The sequence below is a fragment of the Calliphora vicina genome, chromosome 1 (assembly GCF_958450345.1).
Source record: "Calliphora vicina chromosome 1, idCalVici1.1, whole genome shotgun sequence".
Classification (NCBI taxonomy): Eukaryota; Metazoa; Arthropoda; class Insecta; order Diptera; family Calliphoridae; genus Calliphora; species Calliphora vicina.
Window position 1 is genome coordinate 158,043,666 of NC_088780.1, and position 23,085 is coordinate 158,066,750.

A 23,085-nucleotide genomic window follows, 5' to 3' on the forward strand; every position below is an offset into this window, starting at 1 on the left:
ACACCAACTGACAAACTTAACAATAAGTGAATAATAGAAAATGTTTGTCTTACAAATACTTGTACAAATACAAACACTAAAATATACAGACACACACACACACCTACCTACAACAAATACAAACATTTACTCATAGAATCACATATAAACTTATACCCACTAAACATTTGTCTGGGAAAATTTGTAAATTTTACAAAATTTACAAATTTTCCCATTTCCTGTAAGAGTTCTAAAGGAATTTTAGATATTCCTGATTGATATCGAACAAAAGTCTGACAACCCTTCCTATAGAGTCCTAGTGTAGACTTGAATTGTGAATTTAGCTGGATCCCCGTCTCGTGACAGAAAGAAATTTAGACAAATCGCTTAATTTTCTGATAAATTTTCAGAATTAGTTCAGAATATTCTGTCTCAGATACATATATATCCCAATATGCATTTTAAGTGCAATTCAAGTTCAAATCAAGTGTAATTCAAGCCTTGAATTATAGTCAAGCAATTGAATTACAGTTTTATTACACTTCATTTCAATAACATTGGTTTTTGTTTGAAACATATTTAATTTTTCAAATATTTTTCAAGTTTAAAATATAATTACATTTGCATTTAAGTCAAATTCCAACAAAATGTTCAAGTGCTTGAATTTTTGGCGCTTTGGTGCTTATAATGTTTACTGGGATATTATATGTATGTCTATATGTTTAAATATCCTTGTATGTATTTACAATAGACTTGTACACATGTAGTAGTAGTTAAATTGCTGGCGGACATAAACTGTCAGAGTTTGGTCGAATAAATCGAGCACAACTTTCTCACAGACACACAAAATATCGTTCAATTATGAACGAACATACAATTCTAACGATAATGGACATCTAAAGAAGACAAATACTGCAAGCTGGAATAAAAAAAAATGTTCAAAGAGACAGAGACGAGCAGACAAATGTATGTACAAACATTTAGCAACAAATCAAGACCCTTTCAATTATTGAAGTTTGAATTCGTAATAGAACAAACTAAAACAACTACGTAAAAGATGCCATGAAATTGACAGTCCCACTAATCAAATAGAGTCAATCGTATTCGAGTTCTGTCAATTTAAAATAAAGACCATCTTTTATAGTTTTAAGACAATAAATTAAAATATGGTTTTGTTGCTGTGTGAAATTTTGGATAACAATTTTCGAACACTTTACAGTTAAGGCAATGGATTAGGTAGATTGTTTAAATCACATCACTATTGCATTCAATAATAGCAGTTTATGAACCAAGGATTTAGACAATTGCGGGAAAATTTTAAATTTCTTACTAATTTGTGGAGATTTTATTTTATAATTAGTTTTCTTATTATTTATATTAGGTATCACATTTCCGTTAAATTACGAAATGATATGAATATAAACGTGGCATACTTTTAGGCATAATGAAAATTGTAATTTTGTATGAAAAATAATGAGATGGAAAAATGTAATAAATATTTGTTTCCAAGATTAGCTTCCGATTCAAAACGGTTAAAAGGTAAATGGTAACGATAAAATGTTTGTTACAATAACAAAATACACGTAAATTTACAGTCAAAGTACACGCTTGTAAGCACATACAATTTTCTGAAAATAAGTGAATTCATATACATAATTGTGAATAAATTCGAAAATAATCCATCGATTTTTATGGTCGATATCTCATGTTGTTCCTTTGTGATAAAGCAATAAATCTGCTACAATTTCTTCCGTTTTCGTTTTCGATTTTTCATGAGTTTTTTTAAAACAAAAAAATTTACTATTTTCACGTAAAAAATATAGTTTTTGCTTAAATTTGTTATTATAACTCCGGAACTGCTGAGGCGATTTAAACGCAATATATAAACGAATTAAAGGTTATATAAATTTATTATACCCTTCACCTTCGTGAGAAGGGTATATATGAGTTTGTCATTCCGTTTGTAATTTCCACAATATAATTTTCCGACCCTATAAAGTATAATTCTGGAGCCTTATAGATAGCGCAGTCGATTAAGCCATGTCTGTCTGTTGAAATAGACTTTACGAAGCCCCCAAATAACGATTAATACATCAATATCTCCGGAATTCTTGCGGCTCGGTTGCTGTTTAAAATCGAGAAAATCGGTCCACAAATGGCTGAGATATAAGGAAAAAACCAGGACAACCTCGATTTTTTACCTATATCTGGTTTACTAAGACATTAATATAGACAATATGGATTTGATATGATAGATATTTCAAAGACCTGTGCTTGGACCTACAAAGGGTCAAAATCGGAAAAAATATTTTTTAACCCAAATTTTTTTTTCGCAACATATTAAAAAAAAAATTAAAAAACAAAAAAAAAACATTTAAAATTTAAAAAAAAAAATTAATTTAAAAAATTTAAAAAAAATATAATTCGAACATTTTTTTTTCAAAAATTGAAAAAAAAAAACAACTTTGAAAAAAAAATTTTGTTTACCTAAAAATATTTAAAATTTTTATTTTGAAGTATAATTTGGTGAAGGGTATATAAGATTCGTCACAGCCGAATATAGCTCTCTTACTTGTTTTTTTTTGTTAAGTTTACTTTAATAATATCGGACTAACAATTTATGAATAATCATTAATTGTGTGGAGAAACGTTTAAAAAAAATAACAATTTCACTTAAAATTTGTTTAAAAAAACTTCTCCATAGATTTTAAAATTTAGACCATATTTGTACTACTGTCACCACAATACATCAAAATTGTGTAGTGGTTTAAAAAGCCTCTAAAATTTTTTCGATTTTGTTGCCCTGTGTTATCGGTAACGGTAGCCAAACTTAAATTTTTATCTAGATAATAGATAATTGACTCGGAATTTATTAGTCCATTTTGAGAATTCAATTAGAATACAAAGGAAAGTCCTTTTTGGAAACACAACCTTTTACCAAATAAAACTATCCCAATAAGAACAAAAGCGCTAAAAATTCAAGCACTTGAACATTTTGTTGAAATATGACTTGACATGTTTTAATCTTGAAAAATATTTCAAAAACATAAATAACACTCTGCTACAAAATAACTTTTTTTGTCAGACGTTGAGAAGGGACCTAATGGGTGTTTTTAGACCGATTTCAAAATTTTAAACATTATGGAGAGGCAAAGAATTAAGCTTTTATAAAATGTATGCACAAAATATATATTCCAAGAAATATTGTAAGTTTTTATATAAAGTTTCTCGTTTTTTTTCGAAAATTTTCAAATTCAATTTTTCAATTATAATTTTTTCCTACGAAACCCTAATTTTTTTGGGGTGTTATAAAGACAATTTTATATAGAAAAAATTGAGACATTACTTGTTAAATTCGATTAATATTTGCAAAAGTTATTAAACTTTTTTGAAAAAAGTTCAAAATACATATTTACCTTGTAAATAAAAAACTGTACAAATATTTTATTTGTATAGTTTTTTGTTTTTTATTATTCATATGCGCTGGAGGAGGAAAAAGGTGTTAATGAAAAGTTTAATAACTTTTAAAATTTTCATACGATTTGAAAAATTAAAACCAGGTGGATTAGCCGTCCTTAACGGAACGGCACATCTGATCGTTTCTGTTGTGTGTAAAGTAGTTAAAGCAATTATAGTGATAAAATGTAGCGTAACTGTAACGTCTGAACCTGTTAAAAACAGATTTTCATTACGATTCAACTTGACATCTGCTAGCAGAGTTAATTTTCAAAAGCAATTAAATTGAAATTTACTTCTTTTTTGAAAAATAGCACACAATATTGGTTTTATATATTATTATTTTATATAAAATCAACTATCAACCGCTAAAAAATTATTTTTTTTTAGGATTTTTATGTCAAATTCGTGTTAGATATTTTTAATGTTTTATAATCGCACTAAAGTGTTACGTTAAGTCAATATTACGGTTACATTCCATCAACAGTTGGCTAACCCAGCCTTTATACAGTCATAGTTGCCTGTTGTTGCTTTTGCTTTTGAGTTTTTTTGTATTTTTCGCCACAACAAACAGAAGTGAATTGACAGTTCAATTGTCTAAACAAGTGAATAAAACAAATAATCAGCTGTTCTTCTGAGGTCACCTTATAAACATTAGCCTTGTGTCAAACGTCAGAAGAAGGATTTACTGTGGCTACAACAGACATGAAATTCTGTTAAAACATCATCATAAATTTTTAATATGTTAATGGTGGAGTATCGTACTCATGACAATGTTAAGATATTCCATTATTTTTTGATTGTCGGTGAAGCAAATTCTAAAAAATCGTGTGTGTGTGTGTTTTATTTCTTTGTGATTTTAGTGTAGTGTATTTGTAGTGTTGTAAATGAAAAAAAAGCAACAAAATTACAGCTTTCAAGCGTCATTTCATGTTATAAAAAAGTTGTTAAAGCACATGGTTTAACAACCGTGTTAAAACATGAGAAAAACGCTACCATCATGTTAATGTTAAGCATTTCATGTCAGTTGTAGACCCAGTCTGATTCTCTTTGTATTATGTTAAGTTGAACTTTCAGAAGTTCACTTTTAAACACAGACGTGGTCCAATAGTAAATATGCACCTCAAATGTGAAAAACGTTTTTTTGTAACTCTTACAAATAAAAACCTATTTTAAAAATCGTTTCGTTTCTAAATTTTATGAACAGTAACTAAATGTTTAGTTTTTAATATTGACTTTTTTTACATTGTTTTGTAAATTTGACAAATCATCGCGGTCGGATAATTGTTCAATATTTTAGATTTCAGTGAGTTCCGTTATTTTAATCATTCTATTTTAAAATGGACGTATAAACGAATTTTAAACTTTTTTTCGATTTTAAAACTCTTACGCTGCGTTTACACATGCAAGTAGATTGATGAAAGTTGATAATACGTATTATTATCGAAAATGTCGAAAATACATCGAAATGTCTACAAGTTGCTTGAGCGTTTACACATGCAAGTAAAAGTTCATTTTGTAAATGTTAGCGAAGGAGAATGATGTCTTCAAAATGCCACAAATATAAGAATATTACAGCTAATTCGATAAATAAACCTTTTATATATCAGCATTTGTTATTTTTAAGTCCATTTGCGGCTTGAAACCAAATTTTATTATTTTTATTCATAACAATAAAGTGTTACCATGATATTCAAATATAAAAATTTCTGGGGAAAATGTTAGGTTAAAAATTTTTATAGATATTAGTAACAATTTTATTTATTAAAACTAATGAAATTGCTATTTTTACGAAAACGATAAGCATTAGTGGTCATTTGTACTATTTTCTTTTACAAAAATACATAAAATAAGTTAAAAATATAATTATTATTTTACCACCTTCTGATAAATTTTTTAAAAGCTATTTATTGGCAACTCTATTTGTCATCACTTGTATGAAAGTGTCGAAAATCACTGTCCACCTAAATTCAGTAGGCAGTGAGCTGCAAGTGGCTGCATGTGTGATTGTGTTAGTGCAAAAGTATGTATGTATTGTGTTTTTCGAACTGTTACTTGCATGTGTAAACGCTAGGTTAGCACCATTTTCTCAATCTCTTGTTATCGTTTTTCGTAAGGATATACTTCCAAATGTTAAAAAAAATAATATGAGAGTGAGAATAAGGTGCCAAATGTATTATAAAACATGCTAATTAATCCAAATATAAGTGTGCTACTTTTGCATTTCATTTTGCTGTTATTCAAACAAATATTATTAAATTTCATGATATTTTTATTAAATTTCATCATACACGATATTATTGTATGCAAGGACCTTTAACTGGGTTATGTTACAGTTTAAATACATGGATTTAGAAAATATAATTCTAAATATGTATATTTAGAATTTAATTTAATTTTTAACTATTATAATTCCAAAGCTATACACAATAAATTACACACTAGTTAAAAGGTTTTCTTTTATTTTATTATTAATTAATATTTTTACAGTACTAGTTTCTTAAATATATAATTTTAATGAAAATCAATATTCAATTTATTAAGAACTTCCCATGAATTTCATATTTACGTGCAGTGTACTTTTAGCAAATACAACCCTGCGCACAACCAGCTGTCATCATAGAAATAATCCACAATTTTCTTTCTTTGTTTTCCTTCTGTGTGGATTGTATTCTACATTTTTTTGTAACTTTTTTCAACCACTTTTATTTTGTCTTCTTTTGTGTGCCACCATTTTTTCACTTCTACTAGTTTTTTAGGAAATTTCATTGAGTAAACTGTAACAATTGATAAAAGCGGTAAGTAGTAATTTGATTAAGCACCTCAAAGTAATAAAACTTAAATATTTTCAACATTTACAAATAATTAAATGTTTATTTTACATTGATTTATGCGTTACAGTTCGATAATACATCCCATCCATCACACGGAGCCGCTACCAAATAAACAACAAACTACACAATGCGAAAAACGCATTATTCATCGATAGCGCTTTTATTAGCGGTGAATCTATTAATTGGTCCACTATTCATAAATACGGTCAGTGGAGCAGAAGAGGAACAAGATTTTGATGATGGTGTTGTGGAAGATTTACAAGTAAGTGGATATGTTACATAGCACAAAGCGAAAGAAAAAAGAGCTGCTGCTGCTTTTTCTCAATAGTGAAAGAAAAGTGATTTTCTATAAATTAAAGAAATGTGTACTTGAAAAGAATGAAAAAGAAAAAAAAAATGTTCCAATCGACCGGTTGGTTGGTTGATTATATTTATGTTACGGTGGTTGGTGTGAAGTACACGTCAGTGTTATATATTTTTTTTAATTTGTGGTTTATTAAGTGTTAAATATATATGGAATAGTTATTTTTGTAAATAATTTGGTTTTAAATACATATGTGCTATTTTTAAGCTACATGTCAGTTTTAAAATTATGTTAATTAACACTTTCCCCATTTAATTGTCCCTTTAAGAATTTATGACGTTCATTGAACCTTTTTTTTATCATTTTTATTTTGTTTGTTGGGGGGTTAAGGGTGACATAACCTCAACTATTTTCATTTTATTTATTTTTTGTTCTTTTACTTTCTATTCTGGTACGAAGTGCATTTGTCAGAATTGATGAGAGATGCCAGATCTTTGTGAGGTATGATAGTTAAATTTTTTGTGTTAAATGCAGGAAATAGATTAATTAATTAAATTTAGTATGTAATATTTATAGGGGTATTAATTTATGAGATTGATTTAAATTTAAAGAGGTATTACTCATTTTAGCTGTGTTGTTTATTTTAATAATACATATGTAGATTGGGAACTTATAAAAGGGGTGGGTGGGTTTTTCCTTAGTACGTATAGGGGTAAGAGATGAGGGTAATTGTGTTGAAAATTAATTTAAATTTTTATAGTTAAGTTATGGTTTATTAAAGTCTTTAAACCAACACAGATTTTTCTAACATTTTCATTTTAAATTTTCTTTTCACACGGTTCATATAGAGAAGTGTTTTTGAAAGTTATAGGGGATTGAAAATATCACATTTATCAAAAATGATTACTTAGTTTTTTAAAATTTGCAAAAGCTAAATGTTTTTAATATATAGTAGACAACTCGTCAATACATATCGCTATTCCAAAAGCCTATTAAATCACATTATTATAGAATATATAGGTACATACAGTGAGTGGTTGACAATACAATGGAAACTATTCCAAATATTGCATAGGTATGTACATCTATTTACTTGTATTAACTAATGCAAACAAGAACATAATTAAGTTCTCAAAATAGAAAACAAACTAAACTATTCATTATTATCGTAACAATCGAAACTCAGGTTCAGCGACTAATGTCCCAATTCTGTTACACGAATTAGGACGAATTTTGTTTTCTACATACTTGAGTTATTATTTTTGAATTCTATAAATAAGTATTTTGTAGGATATTCCTTGTTTTTTATTGGATGTATCACCTAAAAATTCTGAATTTTTTCAAATTTTTAGCTTTCATTTTGAAACATTTGTAAAATATAAATTTATTCACAGTATTGGCCATTGTTATCTATGACCTTTTTCCATAACTGCACATTTTTTGAGACCAAGAACGAATCAAGCCAATATCGGATACTCTGATACAAAGTGACGCTTTCTGCATCGATCGAAACAAATTGTAGTCGAACGGGACATGGTCTGGCCTATAAAGCGGGTGAAGCAAAACTTCCCAACTAAATACTTTTTAACAGGTATCGCAACTTGTGACCGAGCGTTGTCATGATGGAATATTACGCTTTAATGTCTGGCCGCATTCTGGGCGTTTGTAGGTCAATCAGTTGCGATGGTTTTGTCAGATTTCAATAGCTCATAATAAATACAGAGAATTAGCTTATCGCAATTGATATTTAGATTTGCGTGTCGATTAGTCTGGTTGACCGGAACTCACATACGATATCTTACGGTTGGGGTTATCGTAATGGATCCATTTGTCATCACACGTAATGATTCGGTGCAAATATGATTTTCTTTTATAGCATTCTACCATCATTTCGGACATGCAAAAGGTTACTTGGCTTTAATTCGTATGGTACCCCATTTCTTTGCTTTTGGATGAATTCTGCTGCTTGCAAACATTTTGAAATTGCTGCTTATGTTTCTCCCAATGATTTTGCAAGCTCTTGTTCAGTTTGACAACGATCTTCATGGAGTAATCCTCCAATTGTTAGTCTTAAAACTTTTTTGGCTGACCTGGGTGATCTTTGGCTGACTCTATGACAAATTGGACAATTTCGAAGCAAAAAAAAAACTTTGTTGTTTACACTATAATGTTCAATAACTAAGTGAGAAATAGAGATTTGTACCCTTCGAAATTTTTAAGTCATACATCCAATATCAATCTTCCTCCTTTGAAATATTTTGCCATTCATTTACAACTGCATCTGGTAAAGCTTCCTTTGAGCTATAAATTTGAATCCATATTTTGCTACTTTAAATTTTCAATAGGTTCTCTATGGTAGTCTTTGTCATGCTGAAATCTCCAAACTAAGGGCATATTTTCCTCAGCGTATGGATACATAATATCGTTTAAAATGAATCTGTATCCTATTCCAGTCACAGTAAATTTTATCAAATAAATTGGACCCATAACTTCACCACCAATCATGACTGGTTATCACAATTGAAATAGTTTTAAATGGACCCAAATGAGCTGCTTGAAGAGTGTGGTTCTATTGAACTCATTTATGAACATTAAAAGCGAAGATCGATGGGTTACCTGGATTTACCTAGTTTTTCCAAAAAAAAATTTAAATTTATTTGGAATTAAGGCAACTTCAGAAATCATTTGTGAAAAATTCATTAACTATTTGACTCAGCATATGAAATTACCCGTTTTTTTACGAATAAATGGAGTTACCTAGTTTTTTAAAAAAATATTTTTTCTTTGTATTCTTATATACATACATACATATCAAAAATAAGCCGAGTTTTTTTTATTTTTTTAGGTTCAAAATTTGGACCAGAGCTTGTAAATTTGTTTCTATTTCGCTCTTTCTATGGAGTTACCTTGTTTTTCAAAAAATGCATGGAGTTAGCAAGTTTTTAGGTGAAAATAACATTTAAATGAGAAACTAAATCAAAATTTCGATCTGACAGAGTGATAGTAAATGAAACGCTCTTTCTATTATTTTCTCAAAAATTGGAGTTAACTAGTTTTTCAATACGACCACAGAATTAATAATTCTGCTGCTGAGCATCATGGAATGGTTAGAATGGATAGTAACATTCTACAAGAACTCTTCTAGAAAACTCCCCTGACTGCCCCAATTTCAATATAATTAAAGGCCCCCATTCACATACATGAATACCGTCTGCGTCCATTAAAATTGATTAAAATAATAAATATTTGTCATAGATTTCTTTATTAGCAGCAGAGTAAACATTCAATAATTGTAAATATAAATATATGAATTGTTTTCTGAACCTTGTTACTCAAATCCAATGACTATTTCAATATCTACAGCTGCAGCTACGTCACGACAATATCTTGAAAAAAATAATGCTAATCAATTAATTTTACTTTTATTTCAAATGAAATCACTTTAAATACAAACCAAACAATAAGTAAAACAAAACAAATAACAAAAAAATAGTAGTAGATAACAAAATATTAAAGTAATGATGGGACTGAAAAGGAAAAAAGTTAAATAGGCCAAATTATTAAAACAATATAAAAAAAACATGCCTTAAGGGAAGCCATTAACACCTGTTGTTCTTAAATACTTTAAATCACACATGTATTTTAAGGTCTGAACGTGTATAAGAAGTATGTTTGTTGTAACAATGACATGTTATGTACGTGCTAAACCTTAAAACAACAAAATCTCATACTCCTCCTGGTGTGTTCTTGTCTTGTCTTATCTTTAAATTATTGTTATACTTTTAGAAGTGTTGTGTCGTTTTTTTAGACAATATGATGCTGCTTAGCAACACTGTCTACTAATATTTATTTAATATCTTTATTTTTTATCATTATGATTTTGTTTTTTTTTATAATTCTTTAAAGGATGACAGTGCTGCCTTAGCCACCGATGATAATGGCGAAGAAATAGTTTATGAAAGTCCTAAATATGATGCCAGCAAATTCTCTTTTGTGGATCATTTTGATGATATTGAAAAATCTCAAAAACTTTGGGTGAAATCTCAGGCTAAAAAAGATGATATTGCTGAAGAAATAGCCAAATATGATGGCGTTTGGAGTTGGGAAGCACCACAACGTATTGTTTGGAAAAATGATATTGGCTTAGTGTTGAAATCAAAAGCCAAACATGCAGCCATAGCCTCAAAACTAACTAAACCATTTACCTTTAAAGAGGACAAACCCTTAGTGGTACAATACGAAGTAACTTTACAGGTAAGCTACAGACATTAATCTATATATATAAAAGAGTAACGTTACTGACTGACTGACTGACTGACTGAATGACTGACTGACTGATTCATCATCGCACAGCCCAAACGGCTGAAGCTAGAATCACGAAATTTTAACTGTGGGTTCCTCCCTCCCCAAAACGATCCGATAAGAAGGGATTTTTGGAAATTCGAACGTTTAGGGGGTAAAAAAGGGTAAAAACGGGTAAATTCGGTAACCTTATATCTTCAAAACTAATAAAGATACAAAAAAACTTAAAATAGCATGTTACTCCATTTAAAAAATAAGCTGACAGGTGTTTCGTACTTTTTGGAAATTCGAAACTTTTAGGGGAGAAAACGGGTAAAAACTGTATTTTGGTACTTTTTTTGCACCCTATGTATCTTTTAAACCAATAAACATAGAAACAAATTTTAAATCGTATTCTTTAATTAACAAAAAATAAAAAATATAAGTTTGGTACTTTTTGGAAATTCGAACCTTTAAGGGATAAAAATTGTGATAATTTTTGGTACTTTTTCATAAAATATGTTTTTCTATAATTTGACATAGACATACAAATATTTTATTATGAGCTCCCACCACGTTACAGAAATTTATTTGAATGAAATTGTACCACCTCAATGGCGATAAAAAAGGTACCAAAAAGGGGATAAAATCGGGAAAATACATTATATTTGAAATTATTAAGCCAATTTTGATAATTTTTTTAACGTTGGTTCCTGGATTCATACAAAAATTAACTAACAGGGTGTTATTTGGAACTCGAGTACCAAGGTGTATATTGGGCCAAATCCGGGTAAACAGTTTGGTACTTTTTTTAAAACATATTTATTCTTGGGCACATTAACACAGATTTTAATATTTTGATACATGCCTGTAGCATAAACAATTTTGGCAAAATGGAATATTTTTAAATTTCAAACTTGAGGGGTGTTCAAGTAAGAAAAGGGAAATTGGTACTTTTCTCCTAATGGTACTTTTTTAAAATTTTAAATTATTTCAGTTATCGACATTAAAGTTAGCTGATATTTATTTGAGTGAAGTTAGTGTTAGGAATAGGGGATAATATTTAGGTACCAAAATGTGTGAACTGAACTATAGGTACTTTTTTGTTCATCTAATGGTACTTTTTTGAAATTTCTATAATAATGGACTTAGAAACATGAAATTAAACATATATGGTCATAAGTGAGTGAGAATTCTAGGGGGAGACTTTTTGGTACTTTTTCTTTATTCTAATGGTACTTTTTGAATTTTCTATAACTATGGACTTAGAAACATGAAATTAAGCATATATGGTCCTAGGTAAGTGATAATTCTAGGGGGAGACTTTTTGGTACTTTTTCTTTATTCGATTGGTACTTTTTGTAATTTCTTCACCAATGAACCTAGAAACATGAAATAAAGCTTATATGGAACCGAGTGAGTGGGAAACCACAAGTGTGGGCTTTTTGGTCCTTTTTCTATATTCTAATGGTACTTTTTTGAATTTTCTTTAACAATGGACTTAGAGACATGAAATTAAGCATATATGGTCCTAAGTGAGTAAGAATTCTAGGGGGAGACTTTTTTTACTTTTTCTTTATTCGAATGGTACTTTTTGTAATTTCTTCACCAATGAACCTAAAAACATGAAATTAAGACCGGAGTGAGTGGGAATCTACAAGTGACTGCTTTTTGGTACTTTTTCTATATTCGAATGGTACTTTTTGAATTTTCTGTAATAATGAACATAGAAATATGAAGTTAAGCATATATGGTCCTAAGTGAGTGAGAATTCTAGGGGGAGACTTTTTGGTACTTTTTGTTTATTCTAATAGTACTTTTTTGAATTTTCTATAACTATGGACTTAGAAACATGAAATTAAGCATATATGGTCCTAAGTAAGTGAGAATTCTATGGGGAGACTTTGTGGTCCTTTTTCTTTATTCGATTGGTACTTTTTGTAATTTCTTCACCAATTAATCTAGAAACATGAAATAAAGCTTATATGGAACCGAGTGAGTGGGAAACTACAAGTGGGTGCTTTTTGGTACTTTTTCTATATTCTAATGGTACTTTTTGAATTTTCTATAATATAATGGACCTAGAAATATGAAATTAAGCGTATATGGTCCTAAGTGATTGAAAATTCAAGCGGATACCTCATGGTACCTTTTGTTTATTCTAATGGTACTTTTTTTTAATTTTCTATAGCAATGGACTTATAAACATGAAATTAAACATATATGGTCCTAAGTGAGTGAGAATTCTAAGGGGAGACTTTTTGGTACTTTTTCTTTATTCGAATGGTACTTTTTGTAATTTCTTCACCAATGAACCTAGAATCATGAAATAAAGCTTATATGAACCCGAGTGACTGGAAAACCACAAGTGTATACTTTTTAGTACTTTGAATTTTTTGAATTTTCTATAACAATGAACTTAGAAATACGAAATTAAACATATATGGTCCTAAGTGAGTAAGAAGTCTAGGGGGAGACTTTTTGGTACTTATTCTTTATTCAAATGGTACTTTTTGTAATTTCTTCACCAATGAACCTAGAAACATTAAATAAAGGTTATACGGACCCGAGTGGGTGAGCAACTACAAGTGGGTGCTTTTTGGTACTTTTTCTATATTCTAATGGTACTTTTTGAATTTTCTATAACATAATGGACCTAGAAATATGAAATTAAGCGTATATGGTCCTAAGTGACTGAAAATTCAAGCGGATACCTCATGGTACCTCTTATTTGTTCTAATGGTACTTTTTTTTTAATTTTCTATAGCAATGGACTTAAAAACATGAAATTAAACATACATGGTCCTAAGTGAGTTAGAATTCTAGGGGAGACTTTTTGGTACTTTTTCTTTATTCGAATGGTACTTTTTGTAATTTCTACACCAATGAACCTAAAGCCATGAAATTAAGCTTATATGGACCCGAGTGAGTGGGGGATTTTTGGTACTTTTTATATATTCTAAGGGTACTTTTTTGGATTTCCTATAATAATGGACCTAGAGTTTCCAAAGCCGCGGTTTCGGTTTTAAAAAATTAAAAACCGATCGGTTTCGGTTTTGTGATAATTTATTAAATCTTAAGTATTATAGAAACAAAATTAGTTGATAATATAGGAAATGATATACAAATCTAAAATTCAAACTTGATAATCAATGGTACTATTTCCTTATTGCAATGGTACTTTTGAATATTTTATAATAATAAACCTAAAAATTTAAAATTAGGAACACATTTTGCATTTTCTATAATAATGGACCCAGAAATATGAAATTAGACATTTACAATTAGATTCACAAAGTGAGACTTGATAGTACTATTTCTTTCTTCTAATTGGGGTGGCGAAGCGCACCGGGTCAGCTAGTACATACATAAGTGACTGACAGACAGTCAAACAGACTACATAGTTTGTGGCAAAGAATTTGTCATTTGTTGCTAAAAAAAAAGTAAAATGAAAGTATAATCCAATCCAATTATTTCTCTTATATTCTTTCTATTTTTGTGGCTGTCTTTCTTTTGTATGTTTTCCTTGGCAAATGTGTGTTTGATAATGTAGGAGGGTCAAGAATGCGGTGGTTCATACATTAAATTATTGTCTGCTGGCAAAGCCACTGATGACCTTACAAAGGTTGGTATTTTTCTTTTTTTTTTTGTTCAAAGAGGAAAAGTTATTATCCCTCTACTATTTAATATTCATATTTCTTTTTTCACACAGTTCAATGACAAAACTCCCTATACCATTATGTTTGGTCCCGATAAATGTGGCAATGATATTAAAATGCATTTCATTTTCCGCCATGTTAATCCAATTAATGGCAGCATTACTGAAAAACATTGCCGTAAAGCAAAGTAAGTATTTTTCTTTTGTTCGCATGTTTTAAAACATACAAAATTTTATTTCTATCTTGTTTATTTTTCATTTATTTTCAAATAGAGACCGTTTGGAGGAACCTTTCAAAGATAAATTACCCCATTTGTACACCTTGATTGTGCGTCCCGATAATACCTATGAAATTCGTGTCGATCACAAAGTCATTAATGAGGGTTCTTTATTGAGCGATTTTACACCCGCTGTCAATCCACCACGTGAAATTGATGATCCAGAAGATAAGAAACCAGAAGATTGGGATGAACGTGAAAAGGTAAAGAATTTAATTGAAGATTTAATTGAAATCAAATTTTTACTATATTTTCTTTATTGTTTGCAGATACCTGATCCCTCTGCCCAAAAGCCCGATGACTGGGATGATGATGCTCCTCCACAAATACCAGATCCCACAGCTACCATGCCAGAGGGTTGGTTGGAAGAAGAACCTGAAATGATTTCTGGTAAGTAATTAATATTGGATTCTATAAGTCTATTGTTTTATCCCAGAGAGAGTGTTCTGCATCGATCGAAACTAATAGTAGTCTGACGGGGCAGGGTCTGGACTATAAAGCGCTTCTCATTGAGTTCGGTACATTCGTCTGGTTGGTCGGGCTACACATACGATATCTTATGCTTCGGGTTATCGTAATGGATCCTTTTTTCTTTTAATATCGTTCCGCATAATTTTGACATTCAAAATCGTTTTTCAAGTTCTCTCGGCTTCAATTCGTATGGTACCCAATTTCCCTGCTTTTGGATGAATCCTGTTGCTTGCAAACGTTTTGAAATTGCAGCTTGAGTAGCTCGCAATGATTTTGCAAGCTCTTATTGAGTTTGACAACAGTCTTCATGGTGTAATGCCTCCAATACTTGGTCTTCAAACTTTTTTGTCTGGCCCGGGCGATCTTTGTCTTCCGAGTCAAAAGTCACCACAAAAACCATCTCTCGCACGTTGAAACTGATGGAACTCATCTACCATAAGCATTTTTTTCAAATTAAAGAAGTAAAGCATAACTTCCCGCATATGACGGTTCGTTGGTACAAAATTCGACATATTTGAAGCAAAAAAAAAACTTCTTTCCCCCTTCTTTCCCTTCAAAATGACATATAAGTTATTAAAAACAAAAACCGAGTTCAAAGATTGTGAATCCCACATTTTTAAGTCTCATATTTTTTTTCTACAAAAGAAAATATTTCAGAATAAATTTATTAAAAAAAAAAATAATTTTTCTAATATTACTTTTAGACCCCTCTGCCACCAAGCCCGAAGATTGGGACTCTGATATGGATGGTGAATGGGAAGCTCCTCTGGTCGATAATCCCGTGTGTGAAAAAGCCGTCGGCTGTGGCAAATGGAAGGCACCTTTGATTGCCAACAAAGAATACAAGGGTAAATGGCGTGCACCTATGATTGATAATCCCAACTACAGAGGTAAATGGACACCCAGACAAATACTAAATCCAGATTTCTTTGAAGATCTAACACCCTTCAAAATGACTCCCATTGTAAGAAAACAAATTATTTTTGTTTGTGCTGCATATTAATTTTATTTCCATACACATTTCAGTCTGCTATTGGCATTGAATTGTGGTCCATGTCCAGTGACATTTTATTCGATAATCTTATTATCACCGATGATGTTGAAGTTGCCACAGATTATGCCATCAAAACGTTTGACATCAAACGTAAATTTATCGACAAAGAATCTGTAAGTATTCCTTAAAAATTGTTTAAATTATTTAATAAACTACAGATTTTGTTTAACTTTAATCAAAAAAATAAGAAAACTTTGTGGTATCGTATGATGCGTCACATGAATTACAAACCCGGTTGGTGGGCTTTGTATTTCTTGTATTTATCCATACCAGCCGGTTGTTATATCTTTTATTTATATCGACGAGCCAAAGAGGTTTAATTAAATTTCTCTACTTCTCTAAATTAAGTAGTTTCAAGTTATTGCAAATTATGTTTATTCTAAAATTATTGCTAAATTCACCTGTATATTAATTTTGCACATTTGTTGTGGCATTTGTTTGCTTTTTTTTGTTTCTTTTTTTTATTTGATTGTAGGATACATTTTTAAATAAAATGATTGCTTACGGCAAAGAGAATCCATGGTCCTGGCGTATTGCCATTGTTCTCATTGTAGCACCATTGGCATTCTCATTATATCGTTTCTTAAGTAAAGGAGGCAAAAAGGTAAATATTGCTAGAATTGTTGTAGTTCAATTTAATTGTGTAATTCATTTTTGTGTGTTTATTGTAATGTGCTGATGCTGAAATTTCTATTCATTCACTAATATTGTTTTCTCCTATTGTTTGCAATGGTTTGTTTATGTATTGTGTGTTTAGGATTCTGCTGCTGAAGCTAAGAAAACCGATGCTCCTCAGCCAGATGATGATGTTGCTGCTGCAGTAGCTGATAACACAAAATCTAGTCCCATAAAGAAAAAGTCTGATTTAGATGTTAAAAATGATGATGGTGCAGGCGCCGCCGAAGATAATGAGGATGATGAATCCAGTGAGGGCAAAGACTCCACTGAAGATGTTGATAGTGGAGATGTTGAAAAAGAGACTGAGGTGAGTGAGGGTTTATTAATTTTCTGCAGACTATGACTAGACTATGACTAGACTATGACTAGACTATGACTAGACTATGACTAGACTATGACTAGACTATGACTAGACTATGACTAGACTATGACTAGACTATGACTAGACTATGACTAGACTATGACTAGACTATGACTAGACTATGACTAGACTATGACTAGACTATGACTAGACTATGACTAGACTATGACTAGACTATGACTAGACTATGACTAGACTATGACTAGACTATGACTAGACTATGACTAGACTATGACTAGACTATGACTAGACTATGACTAGACTATGACTAGACTATGACTAGACTATGACTAGACTATGACTAGACTATGACTAGACTATGACTAGACTATGACTAGACTATGACTAGACTATGACTAGACTATGACTAGACTATGACTAGACTATGACTAGACTATGACTAGACTATGACTAGACTATGACTAGACTATGACTAGACTATGACTAGACTATGACTAGACTATGACTAGACTATGACTAGACTATGACTAGACTATGACTAGACTATGACTAGACTATGACTAGACTATGACTAGACTATGACTAGACTATGACTAGACTATGACTAGACTATGACTAGACTATGACTAGACTATGACTAGACTATGACTAGACTATGACTAGACTATGACTAGACTATGACTAGACTATGACTAGACTATGACTAGACTATGACTAGACTATGACTAGACTATGACTAGACTATGACTAGACTATGACTAGACTATGACTAGACTATGACTAGACTATGACTAGACTATGACTAGACTATGACTAGACTATGACTAGACTATGACTAGACTATGACTAGACTAGACTATGACTAGACTAGACTATGACTAGACTAGACTATGACTAGACTATGACTAGACTATGACTAGACTATGACTAGACTATGACTAGACTATGACTAGACTATGACTATGACTATGACTAGACTATGACTAGACTATGACTAGACTATGACTAGACTATGACTATGACTATGACTAGACTATGACTAGACTATGACTAGACTATGACTAGACTATGACTAGACTATGACTAGACTATGACTAGACTATGACTAGACTATGACTAGACTATGACTAGACTATGACTAGACTATGACTAGACTATGACTAGACTATGACTAGACTATGACTAGACTATGACTAGACTATGACTAGACTATGACTAGACTATGACTAGACTATGACTAGACTATGACTAGACTATGACTAGACTATGACTAGACTATGACTAGACTATGACTAGACTATGACTAGACTATGACTAGACTATGACTAGACTATGACTAGACTATGACTAGACTATGACTAGACTATGACTAGACTATGACTAGACTATGACTAGACTATGACTAGACTATGACTAGACTATGACTAGACTATGACTAGACTATGACTAGACTATGACTAGACTATGACTAGACTATGACTAGACTATGACTAGACTATGACTAGACTATGACTAGACTATGACTAGACTATGACTAGACTATGACTAGACTATGACTAGACTATGACTAGACTATGACTAGACTATGACTAGACTATGACTAGACTATGACTAGACTGTTTCATTTAAAGTATTTTTTATATTTCATATTTATTTTTCTTGTATATTTTCAGGAAACTTCATCGAAACCCCGTAAACGCCGTGTGCGCAAAGATGAGTCCTAATTTTTTCTAAAAACACCAAATCAACACAATAAAAACAAAAAATCCATTTAGTACTTTTCTCATTTATTTACAAATTTATAAGAAATATTCCAAAAACATGAAATGGCAGCAATTCCATAGCAAATCAAATATAAACTAGAAAAAAATTGTTGTATTCAAAAACGAATTAGAAAATCAAACAAAAACAATTTCTTATAAATGCAGTTTCCAGCATTTTGAATATTATTGCTTAATTTTATAAATTAAACATTTGAAAGAATAATTTTTTTGTTTATTTAAAATAAAAAACTATAAGGGAGTATAAATTGTTAAAACTTTGAAGAAGAGTTAACGAATAATTAAAGTAATTTAGCAATTGAATAAATTAAATATTTAAATAGAATATATTGGTTTTTCATGAGGGAAATAGTTTGAATATTGGAAGGGAATTATAATTGAAGCGATTTACTGCTGCTGCCTCTACTACCACAAACTTAAGGTTTTCAAAGAAAAAATTTGTGGCTCAAAGCTTTAATTGTAATTCAATTCTGTTAAAGCGGCAATAAATAGCACTATATATATATATAAAAAAAACAGTTTAAAATGCATTATTTATATACATATTTATGTTGAATAGCAATTAACTCTTAACTATTAATACAAATAAAAACATTCTCATATAATTATTTTTATATACGTCTATGTATATTTATATATACATGCATATAATATTATAAAGTATGTATTTTATTTTTTCTGTCTATATACATTTCAAATATTTTCCTCTGTTTCCTTCCCTCCAGCAAAACAAAGAAGAAATAAAAAATAAAATTAAAATCATTTGAACAATAACGCAACATTCTGTTTTGTACATTGTTTAATTAATAATCAATTAATTTTCTCCATCTCTTATTATTTTTATTGTAATATTATTTCTTTTTTGTTTAACTTTTTTTTTCTCTTCTTTTTTCATAGTATCGTTAATTTATAAATGAATTTGTATGTGTGTAGTTTTATTTTATTTCTAGTATATTAAATGTATTAAAATAAAACCAATTCAAATCATTAAAAAACCAAAAAAAAAAATAAACAAAAAACTATAAAAAAATTTGTTTTCATTTAATTACTAGAATTGAACAAATATAGAAATAAATAAAGCTTATATAAATTTTAGAAATTATTAAACTAATTAGTGAAATAAAAACCATTTAACAAGTAATATTTTGCCATAGCAAACAAACAACTAAAGTGGTTGGAGCCAATGAATAAAATATCAACATTTTTTAAAATTGTTATTATTTCATATAAAGCCAATTTTGTTAACAAAGCCTACGTTTGTAGAACAAACAAATAGAAATTTTGAATAACTATTTTGTTAAAAAATCTAGTTTCTTTGTTTTAAAGTTTCTTTAAAACCAAATAATGAAATCATATTGGGTGTATGACTTAAAAATGCGGTATTTACAATACATGTCGTATATTTAGAATGTGATTTTATGCGGGAAGTTTTGATTTACTTCTTTAATTTGAAAACCAGTAAGAAAGTATGGTTGGTCGAGCTCGACCATCGGTATACTTTAAGTTGGGTGTTAGACAAATATTTTTGCGGGTTACAAACATCTGCACAACGCATTATACTCTCCCCACTATGGTGGTGTAGGATCCATAAAATGCCGCTGAAGCACACTGGTTGCATGCCGAAGCTTATGGTAAATGTGTTTCATCGGTTTCAACGGAAGACAAAGATCGCCCAGGCCAGTCAAAAAAGTTTGAAGACCAAGAATTAGAGGCATAGAGGCACTCCATTAAGAGTGTTGTCAAACTTAACAAGTGTTTGCTAAATCATTAGGAGCTACTCAATCAGCAATTTCAAAACTTTTGCAAGCAGCAGCATGCTAGGGTAACGCTCTATATTTGGTGCAACCAAAAGGGTCGTATCTATTATGAGCTGATTAAATCTGGCCAGAGCATCACAGGAAACATGTGTCGATTTGTTTAAAGCGAGCATTAAAGCGAGCATTGTCCGAAAAATGCTAAATATGCTGCCAGACTTGAATACTCTAGGCCACATGTTGCAATACCTGTTAAAAACTATTTAGAAATAAGTGGTTGGGATGTTTTGCTCACCCGTCTTATAGTCCAGACGTTGCCCCGTCCGACTACTATTTGTTTGGATCGATGCAGAACGCCCTCTTAGGAATACGCTTCACTTAAGAATAGAGTATCCGAAATTGGACTGATTCAAAATAAAGGCCCCTATTATGTGTTGTATTCGACAAACGATATTCATTGGCTATCGATATCGAATGTAAAATTCGTATTATAAGTTGGCATCGCTGTGAAAAATTTCGTTGTGCATCGAATTTTTCAACGAACACAATTTTGCTTTTGAAACTGCAAATAAAATTAAAAATGTGCGCCATAATACCAAATTCGACTACAGTCGAAAATCGAATTTAGTTTATAATAGGCACCAAAATGTTTTAAAATAAAAGCTAAAAATTTTAAAAAATCCGAATTTTTAAGTCATGCACCCAATAAAATATCAATATTTTTTTTAAATTGTTATTTCAAATAAAGCCAATTTAGTTAACAAAGTCTATGCTTGTAAAACAAACAAATCGAACTTTTCAATTGAAATTTGTTCATGGAATTTTTTTTTTCTAAAATCAATTTTTTTTTGAACTCCTTTAAAACCAGATAATGAAATCATCATACCAATAATAAAACTACAAAATAACGATAAATAAAATGCTATAAATAAAAATAATAATAAAATCTGATATTTAATAAATAAAATTTAAATAAATTAATTACATAAATAAATAATAAATCAATTTTAATTTATACAAAATATATATACATATGTACATTAATAATATGTATTACTATTGTTATTTCACCTCGAGTTTTTTTCTTTAATTGTATTATGTACACATTTTATGATTATTTAATTTATCGTATTTTTTTTATAAATTGAATTTCAAAAAAAAATAAATTATTTAATAGCGTAATTTAATATTTATGCAGCTAATTAAACAGGAAATGCAAAGTTTCTATTAAAACTTAATTCAAGTCCATTTGTTTTAACGGCGTTTTTCCATCAAGTGGCATCTGTGATCGTAAAAGGTAAACAACTCCGCTGTGGATTGTATTTATGTTTTTGACATATGGCATCTTTGTTTTGTTGTTATGGCGGGTAACGGTACTTTTTCTTTTAGTTTTCTTCCTCTTTATTGCTGTAGTGCGAAAAAATTATAGTGTTTATTTAAGCGGTATTTGATTATTGAATAAATTGTGTTTAATTAAACGAAATGTAAATTAATTTATTAAAAATCGATTAATGTAATTGTGGTTTATACGTGCGTTTATAATTTTTTAAATCATTTCTAGTTTTTAGTGTAATTTGAAGCTAGTGAATGTGTGGCCAACATTTTGGCTTAAAATTGTAGCAGTTTATGGTTTATAATTTAGTTATCATTCAGGTAAGTAAATCTAATTAATATAAAATTTAGCTTGTTTAGTGAATTTTATGGCATTAGAAATAGTGTACGTCCTTGTTGTATCTGTCTAGTCTGTGTTACCAGTTAGTGTTCTTTTTAGTACATTGAAACGATTGCAAGGGAACGATTAGATTAGTAAAGGATTAGAAAGTTTCATTGGATTGCATAGGCGTTATTCTAGCCAAATACTATTCTGCTGCAGCAACAGCCTGTAGAATGTTTTACATTCACAATGCAATAGATTGTGACAAATATGAATTGGAATGAAATTGACTAACATATGGAAATCATAGAGCGCAGATGGATAATTATTTCGAACTCATTAATCTAAAGTTAACTTTACTTTTTTATACCCTTCAGCTTCGTGAGAAGGGTATATATAAGTTTGTCATTCCGTTTGTAATTTCTACATTTTTCATTTCCGACCCTATAAAGTATATATATTCTGGATCCTTATAGATAGCGGAGTCGATTAAGCCATGTCCGTCTGTCTGTCTGTCTGTTGAAATCAATTTTCTGAAGGCCCCAGATATCTCCGGGATCCAAATCTTCAACAATTCTGTC

At 30.1% G+C, this 23,085-nt stretch overlaps 1 protein-coding gene across 1 annotated transcript; it reads left to right on the forward strand.

Moving 5' to 3' along the window:
• Positions 1-6,079: 6,079 nt before the first annotated feature.
• Cnx99A (Calnexin 99A) lies at positions 6,080-20,126 on the forward strand. Its single transcript, XM_065516369.1, has 12 exons — positions 6,080-6,233; positions 6,337-6,531; positions 10,480-10,827; positions 14,408-14,479; positions 14,567-14,700; positions 14,786-14,993; positions 15,060-15,180; positions 15,966-16,225; positions 16,288-16,428; positions 16,791-16,919; positions 17,073-17,300; positions 18,989-20,126. The coding sequence occupies exons 2-12, from the start codon at positions 6,397-6,399 to the stop codon at positions 19,037-19,039; spliced, it is 1,827 nt and encodes a 608-aa protein (XP_065372441.1). The 5' UTR covers positions 6,080-6,233; positions 6,337-6,396; the 3' UTR covers positions 19,040-20,126.
• The last annotated feature ends 2,959 nt before the right edge of the window (positions 20,127-23,085 follow it).